At 46.6% G+C, this 26,521-nt stretch overlaps 1 protein-coding gene across 1 annotated transcript in view; it reads left to right on the forward strand.

Annotated features, from left to right (window-relative positions):
• LOC119163039 (uncharacterized) overlaps nucleotides 1-26,521 on the forward strand; it is a 162,788-nt gene that overhangs the window by 19,752 nt on the left and 116,515 nt on the right. Inside the window, exons 4-7 of the mRNA XM_075874273.1 lie at nucleotides 17,798-17,836; nucleotides 18,401-18,427; nucleotides 18,536-18,601; nucleotides 23,232-23,264. Coding sequence (XP_075730388.1) covers nucleotides 17,798-17,836; nucleotides 18,401-18,427; nucleotides 18,536-18,601; nucleotides 23,232-23,264 — 165 coding nt within the window. The remainder of the gene's footprint in view (nucleotides 1-17,797; nucleotides 17,837-18,400; nucleotides 18,428-18,535; nucleotides 18,602-23,231; nucleotides 23,265-26,521) is intronic.

The raw sequence follows: 26,521 nt of genomic DNA on the forward strand, positions 1-26,521 counted from the left end.
GCTCTCAGGAGCTTGACATCGCTATTAAAGTGAAGATATTGAGCGAGCACACAGACTTGGCCATTTTCAGTCAGGAAAAAAAAACGCCCAATAAATGTGAAATTCATAAAATTCAAAGATAAAGAGCGGATTCTTTCTGTTACTTCAAAACTAAAAAAAAAGCCTCCCCCTTTTCGATCCAGAAAGAATATTCCGCGCGTGTGCGCTTGGCAAAAAGATGCTTTTTTTCATTTGGGCAACAGAGCACTACTTTCTTTAAAATCCACTTTGGCAAGCTCATTATGAGCAACAAACAGTTTGTTTACTATGCTGAAACTGATTCCGTTGTCGAGATTAGTTCGTAGCGTTCACAACAGTTACCCATGTTTTTCGTACGACGCTCTTTTGGAACTACCATGCCTACAACCCCTGCCTCAAGAGATAAATCAGTATCTGTTTTACTTACCAATGTGCGAAGTTACTTCCCAAAAAAATACACTGTCAAACCTCTAATGGGAGATAACAGCACCCGCATTGCCATATTTACTGAAACGTGGCTCACAACTGATATACGAAATGACGAACTTTTGCAAGATAATCAATCGTTCACTTTTTTTCGGCGTGACAGACTTAAGTAAAACTTCTTTTGGGCCTAGTTGGTTCATAGCCAACATAGTTCATAATTTAAAATGGTCTAAATCAATCACATCATTTTCTGCAAGCGTTTCTAGATCATTAGGCTTCATCAGACGGTCACTTACATTTGCTTCACCCACAGTTAGACAAATGGCTTACGAAACTGGAACCCCCATCTGGAAGCCCCATCAAGAGCACTTAGTCCAGGAGTTAGAGGCAATACAAAACCGAGCTGCTCGTTTTATAATTTCAAAAGATGATTTTATACTGAGCGTCACTAGCATAAAAACTAGATTTGGGTGCACGTTAAAAAACCCCAGGTGGTCAAAATTTCCGGAGCCCTCCACTATGGCGTCTCTCATAATCAAATGGTGGTTTTGGGACGTTAAACCCCACAAATCAACTGCGCATAAAAACTTGGATCGGTCTAACCCCCCTGGCATCCCGTCGCAAAATAGCCAGTCTTTGCCTTTTTTCATAAGCGATATTATAACATTCCTTAACTACGCGAGAGCCTAATCTTACCTCCCACGAGATCATCACGACGTCTGTTTAATTGGCACAGTGTTCAACAAATCATTTCAACCGACTGCCATATCGTATTGGAATAAACTTCTCGACGATATTGTTATTGAAAGAAAGTATGGTAAATTTAACGATTTATTCCTGCAGCACTACTGTCAGCAGGCCGAATAGCAGCCCTGTTGCTTGCGAGTTTATCTGCCTCCTAATTTTCTTCTTTTTCTTCTTTTTATTTATTTCTTCTTGTTTATTTTTTTTGTTCCTGCTTTCTTTTTCCTAGCAGTATTTATTCCTCCTTGCGACGCTCAGTTACTTATTGTCACACCCCCACCCTCCTATGTATCGCCCCATGAGGGGCCCTTAAAGGTAAATAAATTATGATGACCATAAATGATCTGTGGAGTACACTGTATTGATGAGAAACTCACGGACGAATTGCGCATCATTATTATTGTATAAACAAAGAAAGAATAGTAAGTATGAAAATTAATGTGCCAAAAACTAAAGCCATGTGGAACAGTTTGGGAAGAGAACTAAAGCACTGTGTGCTTTGCGATACTTTTCTTATCCTTCTGTTCTTGTCCCTCGTTATTGGCACTATTTTTTTATGTGAATCATGTCCTACCAACTCGCCCAAGCAGCCACGTTAGCGATACTTTGAAAACTGTGATACTGCGCATTGCGATGTGTAGAAAACCAAAGCGCTTCGCGATAGGTAGCGAGGCACTGGAAGTGAAAGAATACGCCTACTTAAGGATGGTTGTGACTGCCAAGCCGAACCGTGAGACTGGAGTAACAAGGAGAATAAGAATTGGGTGGAGTACATCTGGCAGGCATTCTATAACTATAAAGGGTAGTTATAAATGGCAATTACTAAATGCAGAATGCTTAACTACAGAGCATTAAACTGGACACTCAAAAAATGTTTTGAATGAAATTGAGGACGACTGTCAGGAGGCTAGTCAGCCCACAAGCTCTCGTGTAGGTTCTTGTGCATACAAACCGATGAGAAAACCCACATCGGTAAAGAGAACACGAGACCGTTTATGCACACAAGAAAAACAACTAAGTATATTTTCAATAAACTAGATAAAGAGAAAGGAATGAGAGAAAAAAACAAACAAAGCACACAAACCCGACGAGAAGTTAACCTAATGACCGCGAAATGCTAAGGATGCGTAAGCTCCGCAATAGCAAAAGCGACTGTCACCGTTCGGTCGCGGCACTCTTGTAGACGGCGAGGGTTGATGCGATGGGGTGCAGACAAGGTAGATCAGAGGTCCAAGTGTTGCTCGTGGTTGAAGGTAACTCCGGGCACACCAAGGTCAGTGACCTCTCAGCGTTCGTCCTCCGACGCTGAGACGTAGCCCTGGAAACGGGACGAGCCTGGCCAAAGCCAGATGGTGAGAAGCCTGGCCAACGCCAAACGACGAGCAGCCTGGCCAACGCCAGACGACGAGCGGCCTGGCCAACGCCAGACGACGAGTGGCCTGGCCAACGCCAGACGATAGATGATGCTCGGGTGCCCGACCAGGTGGGAGCCCGCAGCAGCCTTGCCTCAGGAACTCGGCTGCCACCCCCGCGCCCTGGTAGCCTGCTTGCCTCCGTCGCGTCCCGGCCACGTCTGCCCCGTTCTTCGTTCGGGCTTCTCCCAAACCAGCGTGGGGGCCTCTCATTGGTCCGAACTTCACGCGCCTCGTCTGCCCATCGTCTTCCTCACCGAATACATCGCGAAAGCGCGCGTCCACACCATCGGTCGTCGACGTCTTCTTTCCTATGCCGGTGCACTCGCACACATTTTAAACTCAACACTGGTTGCATTCGCGCACTTCACGAAACGCGCACTTCACTTATCACAACATGCCCCTTTTTCGAAAAGTTTTTTCCCAACGGAAAAAACTGCCGGATGCGTGTTTCACCACACAGAATACGTTCTTGGCGTTTGCATGAACACATGCACACTGGTATCACTGCAACAAGTTTTAAGGAGCACACTTACAGGAAAAAAAATCCACATATGGTAAACAATGTTCCGACGGTTGGTTGAAATGCTTTGCCTCCCATCTTTAGCAACACCTGAACTCGTATCTATGGCCGTAACCTGCTCATGAAGTCGGCACCTGCGTTTTCAGAACCTTTGATATGTTGAATATGAAAAGTGTACTCTTGTAGTACTAGACTCCACCTTAGCAACCTACTGTTCAGGTGTTTTGCCTTCGCTAAGTATTGTAGCGGTTGATGATCTGTCTGTACAATAAACTGTACTCCGTACAAAAAAATATGAAATTTTTCTACCGCCCATACTAGCGCTAAGCATTCTCGTTCGATAGTCGAGTAATTCTGCTCCCGAGGCAACAGCTGGCGGCTGGCATACGACACTGGGTGCAACAGCCCCTCGTGTTCTTGCATGAGGACTGCGCCGATGCATGTGTCGGATGCGTCTGTACGGAGTATGAACACACGTTTTAGGTCTAGTGCTTTCACGATCGGCCCAGAAGCAAGGGCTTGCTTCAGCGTTTGAAATGCTCGTTCTGTTTCAGGAGTCCAACAAATCTTGTTTTTCTCCATTTTTCTGGTTAGCTGAGTTAAAGGCTGTGCTTTCTCCGCATAGCGAGGTAATAAATCTCGGTAATACCCAGCTAGTCCCAGAAAAGATCGGAGTTGCTTCTTGGTGTCAGGTAGAGGTGCACTGGCTATCTTCAAAACCGTAGTTTCCACAGGTTGAATAGTCCCGCCTCCTAGACAATGTCCCAAGAAGACTATCGACTTCACAGCAATTTCGCACTTCTGAGGCTTGATGGTTAAGCCAGACTCCCGTACTTTCTGCAACAAGCGTTGCAAGGTGTCTATGTGCTCTTCCCAGGTGTTCGTGGCTATGAGAACGTCATCGATGTAGTGGACTAGATTTTCAAGGCCCTGTAGGAGTGTTCTCATTAGACGCGTAAACACCGCAGAAGCTGTCTTTATGCCAAACGGCATGTATATAAATTGGAAATGACCGGATTGCGCTGAGATTGCCGTTACTGGCCTCGATGTCCGGTCAAGTGGGACTTGCCAATACCCCTTTGTGAGATCAAACTTTGAGAAGTATCTCTTTGTGCCCACCTCTGTAAGCATTAGGCCGGTCCTAGGTATGGGTTCAGCGTCGGAAACCAGTATCTCGTTGATGCGACGGAAGTCGACGCATGTGCGATAGGTGTTATCCGGCTTCTTAATAAGTACCAAGGGCGAATTGTAGGGCGAAAGGGATCGCTCAATCACACCCAGTCTTAACATGTCTTGAACTTCTTGTTCTACTACTTCCTTCATGGCCAACGGCAAAGGATACTGCGGTGTGTTGATCGGTTCAGAGGTCGTCAATTGAAGTCGGCATTCCAACAGATTTGTCTTTCCCGGTATCTCAGAGAATACATCTTGGTAGGTGGTTAGAATCTTCCGAAGTTCTGTACATTTGTCTTCTTCTAAGCTACTGCCGATCGGAATCGCTTCTACACCCACAGTCGGCTTAACTGTGCAAGCTGGTAGAGGGGTATCTGTCTCCTCCTTTTTCATAACCACAAAAGATGCTGTTTGTGGAATTGTGTCTGGTTGCCGGTCTTCATATCGTTTTAACATATTAATATGGAAAAGTTTGGCGTCATGCCCCAAGTCCAGCCAATAGTCGTAATCGCCCTTTTTCCCAATGACCGGAAACGGCCCTTTCCATTCCATCAACAACTTATTCGCTGTTGTAGGAAGCAAAATAAGAGCTCGGTCTCCAACTTTCAGCTGACGGCTCTTGCTCTTCCGATCATAGTGATATTTTTGAGTCGTTTTCGCTCGTATCAGGTTCTCATGGGCTAATTTTAGCGTTCTTTCCAGACGATCCCGGAGATCGAGGACATATCCGTAGGTCGTTTTCACCTCCTCTTCGATCTTTTCTCCAGTCCACAGCTCCTTTAACAAGTTGAGTGGTCCTCGGACGTATCTCCCGTAAATGAGTTCGAAAGGAGAGAACCCCATGCTGGCCTGAGGAACTTCTCGATATGCAAATAGAAGTGGTGCAAGCAATCGATCCCATAATTTTGGATCCTCTTGGCATAGCTTGCGCAGAATTTGTTTCAAAGTCCTATTAAATCGCTCTACCAAACCATTGCACATGGGATGATAGGGCGTCGAACTCAGATGTTTCATTGCCAACAGATCGTTTACTTCCCTCATCAGGTCCGACGTGAAGCACGAGGCCTGATCGCACAGGATTTGGCGGGGAAATCCAACGCGGGAAAACATTTCGACCAACCCGTCTGTCACAGTCGCGGAGTCAATCGCCGGCAAAGCAATGGCGTCAGGATAGCGCGTAGCGAAATCGACCATGGTCAGTATGTATCTGTTACCCCTATTTGAGACCGGCTTTAAGGGTCCAATAATGTCCACGGCCACGCGCTCAAAAGGAGTGTCAATCAGTGGCATTTTCCCGAGAGGAGCCTTTCCTACTTTGTGCTTTGGATACATTCTTTGGCACGTGTCACAGGACCACACGTATCTTTTAATCTCTTTCTGGACCCCTGGCCAATAGAATGAACCTAACACCCGATCAATCGTTCTTGTTACTCCTTGATGCCCGGACATCAAACTCTCATGGGCCATCTTCAACACTTGACTTCGCAGCTTGAGAGGAACTACGACCTGCTGTATCAATTTGCCAGAGGATAGCCGGTAATTTCGATACAACAATGACTTCTCCATGACAAAGGAATACTGGGTCGATCCTCTGCCATAAAAAACCTGCCCTACTTTGTCCCTGCAAGATTCCAGGGTCTTGTCTTCTGCTTGGGCCCTCTCGAGCTCCCTCCTGTTCATCTTCAAACTTCTGACGCTAACTGCAGCTGACTCCGGCCGGACGCTTGTGCTCTTCATACTACCAAGTGATGCCTTTAAACGATGGTCTTCTTTCTTCTTATACAAGGTCTCGGCTACGCCGTTTGGAGTGAAGTTCCCTTCAGCCAGTTTTTCTTTCCATTTCTTGTCAGAGTCGTCAGCAGCACGAGATCCTGGCACATTGCCAACGATGATGTCATATAGCGGGGAGGACATGCATTTCACGATACACGTGCCTGAAAAATATGGCGAAAAAATCTCCACCTTCGCCTCTGGTACCGTGATCCGGCTCCCGTCTGCTAAGAACAAGGCCGTCGTGGTTCCTGTCAGTGCTTCATCTGGCACCAAAGAACGCCGAACCACCATTGTATTGCTTCCTGTATCCCGTAGGACGGAAGCAGCTTGGCCGAATATAATGCCCTGCAGCACTGGCATCGGATGTTTTTCTGACTTTGGATGCGTATTCACCGCACTGGTCATATTCTCCTCCTGCTTGTCCGCAGGTATATCATTCACTACTTCTGCCTTTTCCTCTGGCGACAAGATACAAGCAGTCCTCTTAGTGACGTTCTGCTTTCTGGTACATACATTAATGTCATGCCCCGTTTTGCGACAGTAGTCACAGTATGGTCTTGTCCGAGCACGACATTCTGCTGCCCTGTGACCTGTTTTATCACAGACAAAACATCGAGTGGGAGACTTCCCCGCTGTACTTCCGCGTTTTCCTGCGGCGCCGTTCTCCGTTTTGTCGCGAAAAACCAACAAATTTGACTGTCGTTGGGCCTCTACAAAATTGTCCGCAGCCTCGGCCATTTCATCTAGCTTACTACATTTTTTCTCACGTAGGAAAAGCGCCACACGGTTATGGCATTGATTGATAAACTGTTCAGCTACTATGAGATCTCGAACAGACGAATATTATTTTGCTGTCTTGGACATCTCCACCCATCTGTCGAAAAAACTTGCCAACCTGGTTGCATACTGCTGGCCTGTTTCTCCATCTTGAGGTCTGCTATGCTGGAACTTCTCCCAGTAGCCCTCCGCCGTGAAACGAAAACGCTGCAGTAATGCTAGCTTGGCTTTCTCGTAGTCAAGTGCCTCTTCTGGAGACAAGCGACCAAATACTTTGAGAGCTTCTCCGCTCAGACACAGGCTCAGTGCCATGGCCCACTTATCCTTAGGCCATTCCTGACCGGTGGCCACATTCTCAAATCTCTTGAGATAAGCATCAAGGTCATCCCGGTTTTCATCAAATCCGGGTATGAAGTGGTGCGGGTTAACGTTACACGGTTCTCGCACCTGTCGACCATGGTTCGACGCCGCGGATCCCCTTGCCCCTTCCACCTGAGCAAGTTGAAGACGCAGTTGAATCGTCTTCTGGCATTCGACCTCAAGTTTTCGTTCCAACTCCGCCTGTTCCATCCTCTCCTTTCTTGCCTCTCGCTCAGCTGCCCTTTCTTCGTGAGCTCGTGCCTCACGCTCATCAAGCCATGCCTTCAACTCATCGCCCTCTAGCCCCATGCGTATCGCTAACGCCGTTAAATCAGACGTAGTCATTTTCTCTCCTTCTGTAAAAACCTTAATTGCATAAACAATCTCGTCCTGTCGTAGCGGACGCCAATTGTCACGAGGCTAGTCAGCCCACAAGCTCTCGTGTAGGTTCTTGTGCATACAAACCGATGAGAAAACCCACATCGGTAAAGAGAACATGAGACCGTTCATGCACACAAGAAAAACAGCTAAATATATTTTCAATAAGCTAGATAAAGAGAAAGGAATGAGAGAAAAAAAAACAAAGCACACACACCCCAGGAGAAGTTAACCTAATGACCGCGAAATGCTAAGGATGCGTAAGTTCCGCAATAGCTAAAGCGACTGTCACCGTTCGCTCGCGCACTCTTGTAGACGGCGAGGGTTGATGCGATGGGGTGCAGACAAGGTAGATCAGAGGTCCAAGCGTTGCTCGTGGTTGAAGGTAACTCCGGGCACACCAAGGTCAGTGACCTCTCAGCGTTCGTCCTCCGACGCTGGGACGTAGCCCTGGAGAGAGAGAGAGAGAGAGAGAGATTTGAGATTTATTTTTCTGTACGTGCAACAGAAAAAACGAAGCAAAAGCAAAAGGCTACATAGCCTGACGGAGGCTTTTGCTCCGAAATACAGTCTGGCAAAATAAAATAAAAACTAAAAATAACATGTCATACACAACTTAGCCGTAATTAGAGAACATCATTATATACAGATACAATTTGCAAATTCTGATCACACATGTAACCATCACAAGTATAAAGAAAGAACAGGACAGTAAATAGTAATGAAATACCTAAAAAACATCGCAAGATATACAATAGGTGAGGTAAGGAAAGCATCAGGAGACACATACATTCCTAAGCACCTTGAACAAAGAATAAGCAAGAAAAAGAAACAACAACAAAAGGACACAAATAGTGTACTCTAAGCAATTGGGACACAGAAAGTAATAAATAATCCAAATTTCTGTATTAAGTGTATTCAATACAATTATAAAGGAGAAATTCCTTTAACTTATTTTTGGAAGTTTTCTTATTTAGGTCAAGTACGTCACCCAGTTTGTTGAGGAGACTCGGTATTTGATAATCAATATGTTGTTGACCATAGGTTGTTCTAGTTTTCGGTGTTCTTATACTATGTGTACGGAGATAGTACTCAGCACATCGAGAAGAATCGTACATGGGGTATAGTTTATTATTTTGGATATACAATAATAACTTATAATAATATATTTGGTTTGCTTGTAATATGAGATATTTAGGGAATAACGGACGTGCGCTAAGACCTTGTGGCATACAGTAATATCCCTCGAATAGTCTTAGTACCTTCTTTTGTAGTGTAAGTAATGTTTTATAGTTTTGAGCCGTCGTTGTTCCCCAACATAAGACACAATAACTTAGCCTGGAATATATCAGTGTAACGCTTTCTTTAGCCAAAGTGGTAATAACGGACATAGTTTGTATTGCCACGTTCCATTTCCCAAGTTTTTGTTATCGTCCGAAAACACCGCACGATTCTCAGCGCAAACCGCGCCTGCAGTTTTCTAGAAGGTTCCGGACTGTAGTAGATCATTTCGATAAGATCACGCCCACTGTGCGAACGGTACAGATTGTTCTAGAAGCTACGCCACCGCCAGCGATAACGCTACAACATTCGACGGCAAGAGTATAAATGCCGACGCGCTTCGCCGCTTGTCAGTTGTTGATCGAAGGCCGACGCTCCGTTCGCCGCTATCAGTCCGAGACTGCTATCTGTGCGAGACTGCTGCTGTAATTGGACCTTCAGTTTACCGGGCACAGGTTCGCCCAAATAAACAGTTAAATCCTAACACGAAGTCTCCTGTCTTCGGCCACGTCACGACCCCGTGACATCTGGTGGAGGTGCTGCTTCGTTCATGTACCGGACGCCCCCGTCAAGCCCTGAACCCAGCCCACGTCGCGGAGAAGACACCGACACCAACCAGGAGCAGCGAACAAGCCGCCGACAGCAAAGACTACCACCGGAGTACGGGCTTCTACCAGACAAGGCGCGGAAGACGAAGGCCATGACCGTGACTGCAGCGACAATGACAACCGCAGCATCCCAGCCCACGATGGTCATGCATCAATCCAGGGAACCACCAATTTTCCATGGGTCATCGTTCGAAGACCCGGAGTCCTGGCTGGAGACATACGACCGTGTGGCCGCCCTCAACCACTGGGACCATGACGAAAAGCTGCGTCGTGTGTTCTTCTATTTGGAAGACACCGCAAGGACTTGGCTTGAAAATCGGGAGTCCACGCTCCGAACGTGGGATGTTTTCTGCGGCGCATTCCTTCAAACGTTCGCGAGCGTCGCTCGCAAAGAGAGGGCCGCTGCTTTATTAGAGACTCGGGTTCAGCTACCAAATGAAAATGTCGCCATTTTCACCGAAGAAAATGCCAGACCACTCCGTCAGGGTCCGTACAGGGTTTCGACGCGAGAACGTGAGGCCATGAAGAGACAAGTTGATGAAATGCTGCGGGATGACATTATCCAGCCGTCCAAGAGTCCATGGGCATCCCCCGTGGTGTTAGTGAAGAAAAAGGATGGGACCCTACGTTTCTGCGTCGATTATCGCCGCCTGAACAAAATCACAAGAAAGGACGTGTATCCCCTCCCACGAATAGACGACGCACTTGATCGGCTCCATAACGCCAAGTACTTTTCGTCAATGGACCTTAAGACTGGCTATTGGCAAATCGAAGTCGACGAAAGAGACCGAGAGAAGACGGCGTTCATAACACCGGACGGCCTCTTCGAGTTTAAGGTGATGCCCTTCGGCCTTTGCTCAGCGCCTGCAACGTTTCAACGCGTTATGGATACAGTACTGGCAGGATTGAAGTGGCAGACTTGCCTTGTGTACTTGGACGACGTCCTCGTGTTTTCCTCGAGTTTCGACGAGCATCTTCGGCGCCTTGAAGCTGTACTTCAAGCCATCAAGACTTCCGGACTCACACTGAAGCCAGAAAAGTGCAGATTTGCGTATGAGGAGCTCTTGTTTCTGGGGCACGTTATCAGCAAGTCTGGAGTTCGTCCCGATCCACGGAAAACAGCCGCCATCGCCGACTTCCCGCCGCCCACTGACAAGAAAGCCGTGCGCCGATTTCTGGGCCTGTGTGCCTATTATAGGTGGTTCGTGAAAAACTTCGCCCGCATCGCCGATCCTCTCACTAACCTTACCAAGGCCGACGTGGAGTTTAAGTGGGAAACGCCGCAGGAACACGCTTTCCAGGAGCTTAAACATCGCCTCCAGACGCCTCCGTTACTTGCCCATTTCGACGAATTCGCCGTGACAGAAATACATACTGACGCAAGCAGCGTAGGTCTTGGCGCCGTTCTTGTGCAGAGGGCTGACGGACTTGAAAGGGTTATTAGTTACGCCAGCCGATCGCTATCCAAAGCAGAAGCAAATTATTCCACAACAGAAAAGGAGTGCCTCGCCATCATCTGGGCTACGTCGAAATTTCGCCCCTACCTCTACGGCAGGCCCTTCAAAGTTGTGAGCGACCACCATGCATTGTGTTGGCTAGCCACCTTGAAGGACCCCTCAGGTCGCCTCGCACGATGGAGCCTGAGACTTCAAGAATATGACATTACTGTCATTTACAAGTCCGGCGAAAAACACTCCGACGCCGACTGTCTCTCTCGTGCGCCTGTCGACCAACCGCTACCCGACGACCAGGATGACGACTACTTCTTAGGAACGATAACTACCGACGACTTCGCTGAACGACAGAGGGCCGACCCGGAACTTAAGGCCCTAATAGAATACCTCGAAGGCAGGACCGCCGAAGTCCCGAAGATATTCAAGCGCGCACTTGCGTCGTTCTTTCTACGAAACGGTCTTCTACAAAAGAAAAACTTTTCACCGCTTCGAGCTAAGTACCTTCTTGTGGTGCCTTCAGCTCTGCGACCAGAACTCCTGCAGGCCCTTCACGACGATCCGACGGCAGGGCACCTCGGTGTTTCTCGCACGCTCGCGAGGATACAAAAAAGGTACTACTGGCCACGTCTTACCACCGACGTCACTCGTTATGTGAGAACATGCCGGGACTGTCAGCGACGCAAGACACCGCCGACAAGGCCAGCGGGACTTCTGCAGCCAATTGATCCACCTTGCCGACCTTTCCAGCAGATTGGTATGGACCTATTGGGGCCGTTCCCGACGTCGGCTTTCGGAAACAAGTGGATCGTGGTAGCTACCGACTACCTCACCCGCTACGCCGAGACAAAAGCCCTGCCAAAAGGCAGTGCATCCGAAGTAGCTGAATTCTTCGTCGAAAATATCGTCCTACGTCATGGCGCCCCAGAGGTCCTTATCACCGACAGAGGAACGGCATTCACTGCCGACTTAACTCAAGCAATCTTGGCATACAGCCAAACAAACCACCGCCGGACGACAGCGTACCACCCACAGACCAACGGCCTCACTGAGCGGCTTAACAAGACGATCGCCGACATGCTGTAAATGTACGTCGATGTCGAACACAAGACGTGGGACGCCATTCTTCCGTATGTGACCTTCGCATACAACACGGCGGTGCAGGAGACGACGCAGATATCGCCATACAAATTGGTCTACGGAAGGAGCCCGGCAACGACGCTCGATGCCATGTTACCCAACGTCACCGACGAAGAAAACCTCGATGTGAGCGAGTACCTTCAACGCGCCGAAGAAGCCCGACAACTTGCGCGTCTCCGTATCAAGAATCAACAGACGACCGACAGCCACCGTTACAACCTTCGACGACGCTTCGTGGAATACCAGCCTGGTGAACGTGTTTGGGTGTGGACGCCGATACGCCGACGTGGACTAAGTGAAAAGCTTCTGCGACGGTACTTCGGACCGTACAGGGTGGTTCGACGGCTCGGCCCACTTGATTACGAGGTTGTCCCCGACGGCATCACGAACTCTCAACGACGCCGATCGTGACCTGAAGTCGTCCATGTCGCGCGCCTCAAGCCGTTTCATGCACGTTAACAAACTGAACTAGTGTTTTTTTTGTATTATTGTTGTATCGTAATTTATTCATTGTACTTTCTTGAATTTTTATTGTACTTTCATCTTTAGTTAAGGGATCGGGACGATGCCTTTTTTCAGAGGGGGGCAATGCCACGTTCCATTTCCCAAGTTTTTGTTATCGTCCGAAAACACCGCACGATTCTCAGCGCAAACCGCGCCTGCAGTTTTCTAGAAGGTTCCGGACTGTAGTAGATCATTTCGATAAGATCACGCCTACTGTGCGAACGGTACAGATTGTTCTAGAAGCTACGCCACCGCCAGCGATAACGCTAGAACATTCGACGGCAAGAGTATAAATGCCGACGCGCTTCGCCGCTTGTCAGTTGTTGATCGAAGGCCGACGCTCCGTTCGCCGCTATCAGTCCGAGACTGCTATCTGTGCGAGACTGCTGCTGTAATTGGACTTTCAGTTTACCGGGCACAGGTTCGCCCAAATAAACAGTTAAATCCTAACACGAAGTCTCCTGTCTTCGGCCACGTCACGACCCCGTGACAGTATATACATCCAGCGCTTCTACTTACATCTGCTGCCAATTTATTTATATGTTCATTCCCGGAAAGGTCTTCCTGGAACCACACACCCAAGAATTTCTGTACCTTGACTTGTTCTAAAGTCTGACCCTCAAAGGAGATACTTAGACTTATATTCCGTGGCTTATTAATGGGTGCAAACAATATATATTTAGTTTTACTCGCGTTTAGCCGCAACTTGTTTAGTTTAATCCAGGAAGACAACTTATTTAGATAAGTGTTTACAGACTTTAAAGTTGAGAGATCGATGAACCAGCAAAAAATATATTGGTGTCGTCAGCATACATGATTAACTTACGAGAATCCGGAATGCTACACAAGTTATTTACATAAACTATAAACAACAGAGGACCAAGTATCGATCCTTGTGGGACACCTTTGTTGACCCTCGCACGGGGAGATGTCTCTTGATTAATAGCGACATACTGATAGCGGTCTGTTAAGTAATTTCGAATTAACCTATTGGCAACGCCACGGACACCGTAGTTATTAAGTTTTTCTAAAAGAACACTGTGGTGCACGGTGTCGAATGCTTTGCGGAAGTCAACAAAAAGACCAAGAGTATATAGCTTTTTCTCAAAATTGGTTAGTATCTCGTTTTTAATATTGAGTAATGCAAGCTCGGTGGATTTATATTTTTGAAAGCCAGATTGGGCATCACTTATTACATTGTACTTCGCAAAAAAGTTTTGTAAACGGGACGAGTAACGGGACGAGCCTGGCCAACGCCAAACGACGAGCAGCCTGGCTAACGCCAGACGACGAGCGGCCTGGCCAACGCCAGACGATAGATGATGCTCGGGTGCCCGACCAGGTGGGAGCCCGCAGCAGCCTTGCCTCAGGAACTCGGCCGCCACCCCCGCGCCCTGGTAGCCTGCTTGCCTCCGTCGCGTCCCGGCCACGTCTGCCCCGTTCTTCGTTCGGGCTTCATCCAAACCAGCGTGGGGGGCTCTCATTGGTCCGAACTTCACGCGCCTCGTCTGCCCATCGTCTTCCTCACCGAATACATCGCGAAAGCGCGCGTCCACACCATCGGTCGTCGTCGTCTTCTTCCCTATACCGGTGCACTCGCGCACATTTTAAACCGAACACTGGTTGCATTCGCGCACTTCACGAAACGCGCACTTCACTTATCACAACGACACAGCTATGGGCCCCTCACCTGGTGAAATAAATTTTGGTTGGACACTGGAATTGCAGTGCGGTCAATAAAGGGCATTATGCCATAATAATTTTTCTATTCGGTTCCTAAGAAACTGAGAAAACTAATGTTTTGAAGTGGTATGAAACCATTATGCAGGAAGGCGAGAACCCTTACCCCTTGCCCTATGTAGCCTTCGCAAGCCAAATACCTTCCTTGCCCCCTTCGGCACGTGAGCGGGAAGATTACATGACACATATGCGTGAACACATCACACACACACGTGATCACGAGTATAGTCACGAACTTATGACCTGCGTGAACCATGCCGAACCTCGAGGTTGATTGATTGAAAACATTTCTTCCAAATTAAAACAGAGGTGTAATCATAAGAGGCTCCGCAGTCGGCGGAGTTCCTGTTACAAATCAAGAGTTAAGAAGTAGACCCCATGGTTAACATCCGCTAGCTTAGCCTCCGGACTGAAAACGTCTGTGCCTAAAGGTCTGAGCAAGTGAGCCGGGTCGCCTTGCACTCCTCTCGAGTTGGGTTAAGGTTGGCTGAAAGAGCTTAGTTGAGATGTCAAGCCTAAACGATGTGGCAAGTTTCTCCTCATAATATTGACACTTGCCAGTGAAGGAAGAATCGGAATATTCTTTGTTTGCCGGGAACATTAGGGTAATAAGGCAGCAATGAGAGCAAGTTGGTACATCTTCATGCTTCTGATGCACTGCAGTCTAAGGAAAAAAAACATAGACAATACAGAGGGATGCGCAATCATTCTGTTTCGTCTCTGGTTTTTTCCTCACCCTGAAGTGCATTACAAGCTTGAATAACATTAAAGTATTAGTGAAAAGTCGCACCAAGTGACGAAATACGTTCCCAGTCCGTTTGCAGACATATGACGATGTCTATACCTGTATTAGGTCATAATGTCTCTTAATTCCAGCAGATATCCGCCGTCGAGCTTAAGGTACTGAAGATCTAAGCATGAAACCCGGAAAACGAGTTCTCGGACCCCCGTGTTGGTGGCTCATTAGGTCCTGGTGGCCTGGAGTGCAGACAAGGCAACGGGGGGTAGGGTTGCTTCCCCGTTTGCTGTAGCTCTGCAATATTGTTTCTGCTGGCGATGTGGTCGAACCAACTTCATAATGTCGTCATGTCTAACGCAAATCTATTATGATACGTAGAGCTCGGGCATTGCAGACAGCTGGGCATTGGCTACTCCTACCGCAGGTGTTGTGCCAGAGGCTTTGAAAGCAAATACACCTGATTGCTTCTTCTCGTAGATGATTGCTGCCGTATACCCTCACCCGTAGTCAGGACAAGCTCCATTCACGTAAAATACTTCATCTTTATTGTCATGGGGACTTCCCTATTAGTTTTTGCGGGAAGGGGTTGAACTCTGACGGCGCGTCTCCAGAGTTCGGGCACTAGAACGCGCTCCTGAGTGTGAAAGTCATGTCTCAAGTGGAGCCCTGCTCCTGCTGATTCCTTGCAGACTTTGTGTTAGATGTGTGTATTGGCCCCGTCGCGGTGGTCTAGTGGCTTAGGTACTCGGCTTCTGGCCCGCAGGTCACGGGATCGAATCCCGGCTGCGGCGGCTGCATTTGCGATGGAGGTGGAAATGTAGGCCCGCGTGCCCAGATTTGGGCGCACGTTAAAGTACCCCAGGTGGTCGAAATTTCCGAAGCCCTCCACTACGGTGTCTCTCATAATCATATGATGATTTTGGAACGTTAAACCCCACATATCAATCAATCAATCAATCAATCAATCATATGTGTGTATTGGTTCGTGAGCTGTGCATTCTTGAGCTCCTGAAAAGTGTTCACCATTGCAAGTGCATGCTAGAAGTCTCGCATTAGAATCGTTACGTGGAGGTCATCAGCACGTCATGCCGAATGCGTTCTTGCTGATCACTTGAATGTCAATATGTTAATGAGCAAGAAGGCTGCGACATTTGTACGGCCACAAAGGTAGCTGGTGCTGCGTGAACGTTTAGGTGGATGCGGGAACATGCGGGAACAGGGTAGCAATTTAGTTTTATTCTTACTGGTGGCGTCTGCACGATGCGAAAAGCGCGGAAATACGAACATGCAAATTTTCTAAATTTCAATAACTACGGAAATGATGGGTGGTGCACAAGTTCGCCTTGTCTTAGTGCTCGTTGCGAAATTTGTTCGCCGATTGGTATCGGTGAGCTTAGAAAGGTCAAGGTGAACAAGCTTAGCTGTTAAACGTTCGCTCAGCTTTGTCATGCGGCAAAGCGGGCTACACAGAGTCAAACGGAGCCGAAAGAACGAATATATGAGAAATCTGTGTACTACTGTTCATGCTCATGCTAGCCGAAGCGGCATACGTGGAAGCTTTTATAGACACTAGCGCCAAAGTTACCTCTAGTGTATATATAGGAAACTTTGTGAATACAAATGCTGGTGAAGAGGAGGTCTGGAATCTCGCTGTGATTCGAAATGAAAATTAAAAAAAAGATAACATGCACATGTAACGTTTGAGTGTAGTATTGTGGTTTTCATGTTTTCATTTTTTCAAACAACAAATTGCACAAAGTGAACAGTACAAGTCGAAAAACCATCACAGTGTCACATGTTACTGTGGATGACGTCAGAGTGGCGGTGTCTACGCAGAGGATTCATTTCAAAGCACTAGGCCCATTTCTTCTTGTACGTCATACCCTCATTCTCGGGGCGTGCACCCGCGAAAAAAAGGGAAGACAGAGTTAAGCTTTAAATTTAACCATTTTCGAGGCGCGTAGTGGTCCAAATTTCGGCAGACGTGATTAGCTAAATATAGTGAGACCTTATGAAGGGCACTTCATGAAAATTTCAGTTAGAGTGTAGTAAATCATTTCGAGTGAGCCAAGAAGGGTTCCAAAGTGAGAGACTCGGCGTCGACAGAAGGGATGACGATCGATGTGAACGAGGGTTGTGCTTGCGTGCGGTTCCAGGCGCACGCGAGGGGCGGGGACTTCTTTCTCATAAAAACGCATTATTTACGGAGTGCTTCGTTAACCGAGTGCAAGAGGTGCGTTACGTAGTTTTCTAATAAATCTGCTGTGACAGCATGGGGACGCTAACGTAGACGCCGACGCCAGCGGCAAAATCCAGCCGAGAGTGTCCATATAATTATCATCGCAATATAACATCGAAAAAAGAAGGGGAAAAATTGTATTCATCTGACGGTCTTTCTAGCAACGTATCCTTCCGGTTACCTGAATGAGTTTGCTTACACGCCGAATCTCCGCATCATTCTGTTTGATAATTCTTACCAGCGGCCTCGTCTTTAAATGTGATTTTCACGCATTTTGTGAAAACGGGCACCTCACTCATTACGGCGTGGCAATAAAACTGTGCTTCATTATTGTTTTCGCAGAAGACTGCGTATACAATACTACGACATCTAACTTGTTTTTCTTCTATACCTAGCTCCATAGTTCTCAATTATTGCAATAAAATTTAGCATGAATTGCGGCATTATATAGCATTTGGAAATGTCATGAGTCGGATAATGTGATATGAATGAATTTTCTCGTTCGTTGCAGCCGAGTATGTGGAAGTACCCGTAAAAATCAAGTCTAAAAGTAAGTGTCAATGTTGGTTTTAATATTATCACTTTATTGTTTAGGCTAGCACCCATTAGTCCGAACAGTTGTAATTTTTTTTGCATTTACTACCATGGCGATCATTTACCGAACAAAATCCAAAGAACTTTGAACGAAAAAAATTGCGTGTTCTACCAACAAAACTCTTAGGAATGTCCTCCTAACCTTCTGAACGAAAGAATTCGCATACAATTTTCTTTGCATAAATGAACAGATTCTAGTTTCGTTTGCAAGCTGTATCAAAAGTAAATTGTCTTAGCGCTCTTTGTTGCTTATGTCATGCTGTGGAGACTTCTTAAGCGATAGTTAACGTTCGATTGGCAGCAGAGCTTGAAATATAACGCATTATGTGTTTGTATTCGAGACAAAAATGACACGGCGCAAATTGAGTGCGGTACACGTAATAATTTCTGTAAAGTGCACCTGTGGTTCTAATATATTGCGCTTACTCCGAAGGCAAGCACAACATTGACTTGAACATTACAACGCATCACATGCCAATGCATATTCCTCTGTTAATAATAACTGTTACCCTGATTCCAGAACACAAGAAGGCAAAAAAGCAAAAAGGTAAGCGTTAAAAACACATGATAGAACTTTAATGCCAATAACGTAAAAGCGCTATGCATATATGTGAATAAGATATACAAATGAGTCTCATTTCGCGCTTGCACGCAGTTACCATTGTCCAAGCGAGACCAGTGTATGAGAACTACGGCTACGGCAGTTCTTACAACAACTACGGTAAGAATCCTCCGATAAATTAGGATGTCGCAGCTTCGTCAAAATACCCCAGTGATAAATAATCTTAGCTTACAATCACGCTTAATTTACCTTCCGCGGAATGTGTCTTGCGATATTTAGGTTCTGAAAAGCCTCAATGCTCCCGTAGTCTGTTACGTATTACCCAATTTTGCTCATCTACGGGATTATGTTGCAAAGTGCACATTTTACTTGACGATTCTCTGTTCCTATCGACTCGACATCTTAAGGTCACTGCTGAACGTTCAGTGCTAAGTCAGGCTTTGCTTATCGAACATATTATCTACAATGAAATCGTGTTCAGCACTACGGTTGAGGCATTAAAGCAGTGCGCGAGGGCTCATTCCGTGAAAGTTTCTAGTACCATTGCAGAACACGAACGCGGATAACACCTCCCTCCTCCGACACGACTGGCGCAGCATTGTAGGGCTCTACGAAAGTATCTCCGTTATCTAGAATCTCCTCTGTATTTGGCAATATGGTGGTGATGATGTCGTGGATCGCGTGAAACTATCGCCGCGTTCTACATGGTAAGCTGGCCCCCATGAAGGCCACATGTGAATGCCAATCGTCGATGACTACCCCCTCTGCCAAAGCACATTTGAGATGTTCCCTGCGAGGTTAGAAAGCCTTCAGAGCACCTGGCAGCAAAATGTCCTCCTCCGGTAACCTTACCCCACCTTACCCGCAGGCGGTGCCGTTTTAAGCCACACTGAACTATCCTTGCGTGATTGTGGTCGCATGATATGACGGCCTATAACTGTCTGTAGCCGTGACGCAGCGAACTATGAAAAGGAAATTTATATATGTAACTTTAGGAGACAGCAAGACCAGAGTGGGTCAAGGAATAAACGGTGTTTAAGGACGATTCTAGGGTGTTTAAGGACGAATAATAGGAAATGCACGCGGGAAGGGCACATAGCAAGTAGGCAAGGTAACTGACTTTATTTGAGGAGGAGAAAAATGTGGAAGGAGGAGACAGGGAATCGGTTAGGTATGTAAAATTAAGAAGGTGAATTTCTGAGAGCCCGACCACAGCAAAAATGACAAAGAACAGAGTAGATAATTTCACGGAACTTCAAGTTTTTTATTGTGTTCCACTTTTTTTCTTGTGTTCGCGTGGCGAGAAATTCGCCATCGTGAACCCAAACCAACTAGTCCAACTTATACACTTGCGTGGCAGCAGCAGGCAGAGGACCGGGTTGATTGGCAGAACATGGGAGAGTTTTTTGCCCTGCTGTGACCCTAGTCAGGCTGCAGCTGCTTGATAGGACCGGGGTAGTCGGCATCTCACCTCGTTGTTGCGGCTCGGGTCCGGCGGTTATCGTCGTGGATAGTTGCCCCCCCCCCCCCCCCAACAGACCCGTTTAGCCCGTCTTGCAGAAAGGAAAGCGCTATCTTAGGGAGATTTATACAGAAGTTCATTTACACAGATTACATCGAGGAGAGTTACATCTTGACAGTTTTGTTTCGAAAAGCTCTTTCTCGGAAAAGAGCCATGGTTCGGAAACCATGATGGGATGCGAATCAGCAGCGGTGCGCACGCTGTTGACGTGGCTAAAACAGGCATCGACGTAGGTGACTCATCAACAGTTTAAAGTGAAACTCGGTGTACCATTGAGTCGAGTAAACGTTTTTTTTTGAAACGCAAATACTCGGGAGGTGGGTGGGGTTTTCTGTAAGTTTCCTCGCAGATAAACGACCCGAAAGAGTGTTTCTTTTCGAAATGGGGTCGAGCGTTGTGGGCGATGGAGAGGGTGAAGCAAGAGAAAAATTAATCTCTCCCTCACCAGCAGCAGCCGGCAGCTGCTGCGAGTGAGGGAGAGGTTAACGTCGACGCGCAGTTGTGACTTCACCTACTTGGCATCGTTACAAGAACTACAGGGGGGGGGGGGGGGGCGCATTGGCACGGAAACACAGACGGACAGCGTTACAAAGGCTGGTCAAACAGTTGCTTCACACCTAATAAACAGTCTCGTTTCCATAAGTTCGTGAATGAGGGAAATCACACCAAAATAAACTCTCCAATTCCAAGACGCACGCCACTTCCAAAGGGGCCACCCGCACACGCCCACGTCCTCGACTGGGTGGAGCCACCACACTTCCAATGTGGCACCACAGGGTGCTCTCGCTGCCGTGAGAAGGTCGTTGGGTCTCACGCTCGTGTTGATGGATCAAGAAGACCACAGCGATGCCACTGTTCCTTCGAGGATAGCTGTCGTGACCAAAAACTATTGTGGTAATTGCGACGCCGGACTGGAGGACGCTTTACTTCCCGGCCTAGAATTACAACGCCCGCCTAGGTTTGAACTGCTTTCCGCAGGCTAGCAGCCTTTCAGCGACTCGTTTGCAGTACGCAGAATTCTGCTACCCTTTTCGGGCCAAGCGCCGAACCTAACATACCGCTGCAGATGATGATAAAGAACTGCGCCTTCGCGCGGGTGTGTGCGAAGCATACTCAGCGAATATAAAAAAGCTTTGCTATAGCAAACTGTTGTTTGCCTTGGTGTTTCACTTGCTTTAGAAAGATTTTTTGCATGTTGTTTTTGAGTTGCTCAAGCAAAAAAGAAACCCAGTGAGCAACATAGAAAGCTATGAATGCTGTGATTGTGGATCTCGGAAAGCCTAGCACTGCCTCGGGTTTCCAAAGCTATACGCAAGACCAACTCCATCTTGAAGTGTACTTCGCGACTTGTACACTCCGCAATTCGTAGGACTGGGGCTCTGCTCATGGGTAGAACCCACATACTTGGCGTCAACCACCTCGTGCAGCAATGATAGCGAACAGCGATGAGGGCATCTTCTCGTTCGACCTCGTGCTTCTGTTCACAAGTGTGCCTGTCACGTTCGCAATCTTTAGCTCACGCGCTGCCTCGTGAGCTGAAGATTGCTGGGAATACTGGGATTGCTGAAAATATTGGCATCGATTCTGAGTGCCACCGAAAACTGATTGGTTTTTCTGGCGGAATCGCCGGCGCCCGCTTCACACTTCAGGTTGAGAGTACTCCTTTCTCGAGAAGGCAGCATTTCGAGGCCACTCTCCTCTTTAACTCTGCCGAACAACGCTACATATTAAAAAAAACAAGAACAAAAATAGAACGCTTTTATCGTGATAAAGAAACGGAAAACTGCTCAGGTGACTTTGTACCAGTCGTGCGCCTGCTGAATTTTATTTTTTGCTTTTTGATCAAGGAGTTTTATGTTTGTTTTTGGTCTTGCTACGAAAATTCATCTCTTGAAGTTCAGCGTTCGACCTGTAGTTGCCCGCCAATGTGTGCAGGTATATCGAAATGTGTATACATGTAATTCTACGTCAATACATGTCATGTCATAGCACGGTCGACACTATGCGTTACGAATAACATACCTGACATACCGCTTTTAACTGGATGTGAATGGCATGATTGATAGGTCGCTGTGAAATATTTAGGTGAGAGCTATATAAGCCCAGAGCAACATGACACGTAGGTCGGCATGTGCCACTCACATAAACCACAACGGGTCTGTTGTCAATCGTCTAATGCTCACAATTGGTGAACGGTTCTATAGCGGGACAGCTGATATTGCCCAAGAGCTGCACAGCATGGGCTAGTGACAACTCGTAGTGACTATGTGTTGTCGTGAGGCAGATGCTGGCGAATAATGTTGATTAGAGCTTGGTTAAGTTTACTAACATTGGACTAACTTGATTGTTTCTTGAGTTTGCAAATTTAAGTTGAGGCTGCTTCTTCAAATTCATGGGTGTCAATTAGTGTTTTGTAGTGCAGAATATCATTGGTTGCTGTTTGAGTGTTCGCTGGTCTTTGGTGATATTGCTTATACGTTCTATAAACTTGGCTCAATTTCGGCTAGTGTTGTGCGTTGCTTGCTAGATCTTGCGAGTCGTGGCTTATGTTGTGTCTAGCTGGGGCTATCTGTCGGCCTCAGGAACCTAACACTTGCTATTTTTAGCCAACGCTTGCATTGCACTGAATTAGGTTTCATCTGGTCGCCTAGCAATTTGGGTTGCCTATCAGGGCTTTCTAACGTTGCCTACAGTCGTGAACTGTTTGAGAAGTACACCTACACGTTTTACAAACCCAAGTTTCCCACCCCTGCGCAGGGTTGCAAACCGATTCCTTCTAACAGCTCCCTGCGTTTTTATTTCCATCTGTTTTTTCTCTCTCTGTGTACCTTGCTAAACACTCTTACAGAGATGCAGAAAGTATTGCATATGCACTACTCTAACCCTGGCGCTAACAGTCTCGTTCGGCCAGTCGCCGCAGGAATGCGCAAGCGAAAGTTGTATACCATATGCAATCGTTAGCGCACAGGAGCATTCATTCCTCACCCATTAAAGTCGCCTGTCGTCTCGAACGAGTTGAGCACTCGTTGTATTTTCAAATTCACTTGCACTTTGTGAAAATTGAAATAGTGCACAATAGTCGGCCCTGTACTGATTGCTTCGGCCAATTCTCTCGGTGCGTGGGTGGAATACTTATTTTGAATCTAGAAAAAAGCCTTATATACGGCAGAGCAGCGTTATGTACCATCTTGATGTCAGCATTACCTGCTTTTGCAAATGCTTGAACACACAGAAATCCTAAATCCCAACTTTTACTGTTTCTCGCAGATGACTACGTGGTCGTCCCTAAAGTAAAAAAAAGTGAGTAGGTGATCGTTTATTCTTTTTGACGGATGGTGGTAATATTCCTTGTGGGAAAATGCAAGTGTGTCTGTAAAGCATAGATTACATTATGTATAGTTCGTAGCTACTTGCGGTGAGTTCATTTTTCACGAGTTTTAGCTTGTGTTCATTTACCGTATATGCTAGAATATAACGCGATCTTTCTCCTTGAGAGCGTTATATGCCGAGGTCTGCCAAGACTTGAGTGATGCATTTATGGCGCGAAAATGACGTCGAAGACAACGTAAACATCAGGTGACAACGAAAAATAGATCCGTCAGGGAACATCGATCTCATGTCCACTCGGCCCGCAACAACAAATACCGGGCACGATATCGACAGCGGCGTGCTCACGTACTCTGCAGTATTAAAAAACGCACATTTCCACAAGTTCCTCCCACAGAGCCCTTATTTCTTAGGCTGGTGTCGCTCTCCGGGAGCATCATTACCGGGGCCTCAGTCATTAGCTTCTGCAAGGGGTTGTTGCTAGACGTTCGTATCGTTCAACGTGTTTTAGTTGGGTGAAGGTGAATTTTTTCAACGCCTTAGCACAACGCGACGTGATGACCTCAGCCGGAGAGTCAGATTTTGTCACATTTAAGGCCTTGCGTACATTCCTGCTCTCTAGAATCCCGGCCACAGTTTTCCATCACTTAAACATGCCGCCGCAGGATCGCGGCCGTGGCCCAAGTTTTGCATCCAATTGGCGCCGCTCTTCTGTCACACTGTTATCTCTGATTACGCTTTCCCCGTTAACTACTAGAGACACCACAATGGTTTGCTTAATCAATGATCATGTCATCGAGATGGAGATGTACCACGAAGCGTCAACGTAGGTACAATACCGTTGAACCATGCTGTAGCTGCTATAGGCACCACTTAAACTTGTGAAAACTATTTTTTTGCAAATATTACTGTAGAGACCCGTTTCAGTTCCGCGTTACACAGAATTCCTCACTACCTGAAGCCGATCCTCACTCGAACACCAATATTGGAATTGAAAAGTGTGAGGATGCACCTAAATGTATACGAATACAGTTCTGGTCATTTCGTGCAGCATCTGCCTGCTGAATGTCATTTGAATGGACTAAAAGCCAACAACCCCGTTTTGTGACGTCATGCGCTTTGCATTCTTTCTTGTGTTGCGGTGTGTGGCAGCTGTCTTGGTGGATGAGGTTGCCCTCGGGCGTTTCGATTCTCTGTCAGCCAGAGTTCTTCAATCATATCAGTTTCGCAAGAGTGTTCTGAATCTAAAACCCAGACATTCCTATGGTCGATTTTGTGGAAACCTGCCGGTGGTCCCGCCACCTGAAAGAAGCAATAAAAAAATACTATATTAGCGTGCTTGCTTGCTTGATCACATGCCTTGGCTCGTACCCACTATGGGGGATTGACCATTAAACCGGTGGTTATTCTAAAGGGGAAAACGAATTGTTAAATTTTGAAGAAAAAAAATTGAGTCACATAGGCAATATGAGAGCGGATAAGGTGACTTAGGAATAGCATGCTTCCTCCCCTGCATGCGCTGCTGGAAACAGCCTAACGCACGGCATCACGAGAGCTTATTAACGCGTAAGGCTTAAGGAGCTCGTTTCACAGAAATGCCGGCTTTGACGCGGGCGTCGTTTGTTGGGAGCGAAAAATTCTCATCTTGTCCGTGATAAAAAAATTATAAAAAATCTGAATCAGAGTGAGGATTGAACTAACTTCGTTTGCGTGACAAGCAAATGTTCCACCTGACAGCGCTGCGTATGCTTATAAATACAGTGAAAATAACTGGTTCTGCTAGAAAATGGAGGAAAAGCAACGCTCACACTTGACAAAAACAGGCATTCGTGTACGGGCTTCATAGTACAGCATGTAATATCGCACTTATATTGAGCGGTACATTCTTTATTTTGAGGTATGAAAACAAATCCTCAGCCCGCACCATAAACATATAGCAGGCAATATATTGAGTGGTACAAGCGGACGCCTCCATCGGGCGCCAAAAAATGTAATGATCGTAAGAATATTGCAATTTAGAGCCGGCGACTCATCGCAAAAGGCACGCACCCTACTGCACGTATTCCCACTTAAGAATACCCCGTAGTGGGTGCACAACAAGTTCGAAAACCTTTCACGCGCGTAATTACTCGTGGTTTTAATCGTGCTACCCATTACACAGAACGCAGCCATATGCGAGAGCTTCCTTGACAGAGGCCACTTTCAAATTATATTGTACTAACGCACAAGTTAAACTTGTCGAGTCGCATATTACAATTAATGTTTGCAATAAATATAGTTAAAGTACGCACTACGGACAGGGTATCGTCTCTCATAATCATATTCATATGGTAGTTTGAGGACGTTAAACCCCCATATCAATCAATCATGAACAGGGTATTGATGTCGCGTTCTACCACATTAGAGGAATCGCATGTTAGGTTTCCTCGTATGTTAATCGAAAACTTGGATTGTGTGCTGGCTGCTTTGTGTGTTTCTCGCATCACCTTACATACAAGACATCGTGGCTTTAAACAAGGTCGGCATGAATTATTGGGGGGTGATGTGTTAATTTGAGAGTGGACAAGTGCGTCTTTGAGGTTACGTGGTCGTCGGTAAACGATGCCTGGAGCGGATGGAAATGCGCGTTTCAGACGTTCACTTTGTTTCAGAATGTTGTAATGTCGTTTAAGGATTTTGTTTACATTGGGGAAGTTTGTGCTGTAAGTCAAGCAGAGGTTTGTTCGTTGTGGGTCTTCTTGCGGTGGTCGCTTCATAAGTAAGTCTTCCCGCTTTAGTTTTCTCGCTTTTTGAACAGCGTCATTAAATACATGTGGGGGGGGGGGGGGGGGGTATTTTTTTTTCGAGCATAAGTTTTAGCCTCTGTGAGCTCGTGTCAAAGTCAGCGTCTCTAGAGCAGATTCGCTTAAACCGGTGAGCCTGGCTGTATGGAATACTGTTTTTACAGTGGCGTGGGTGATCGCTTTGGTAATGGTGGTATTGTTGTCGATCCGTTGGTTTGCGATATAGCGTTGTAGAGAGCTTCTCTTCTTCTATCGTTTTGGTAACATCAAGAAAATTTACGGCTACTTGGGAGTATGTGTGTGTGAAGTGTATGTTCGGATGTACAGCATTGTAAGTGTCGATAAAGCTGAGAAGTTCGTCCTCGCTGTGGGTACAAATAAGAAAGATGTCGTCAATGTATCTTCTGTATAACATTGGTTTCAAAGAACTTTGTGCAAGAAATTCAG

This window comes from Rhipicephalus microplus, chromosome 9 (assembly GCF_043290135.1).
Source record: "Rhipicephalus microplus isolate Deutch F79 chromosome 9, USDA_Rmic, whole genome shotgun sequence".
In the NCBI taxonomy this organism is placed as follows: domain Eukaryota; kingdom Metazoa; phylum Arthropoda; class Arachnida; order Ixodida; family Ixodidae; genus Rhipicephalus; species Rhipicephalus microplus.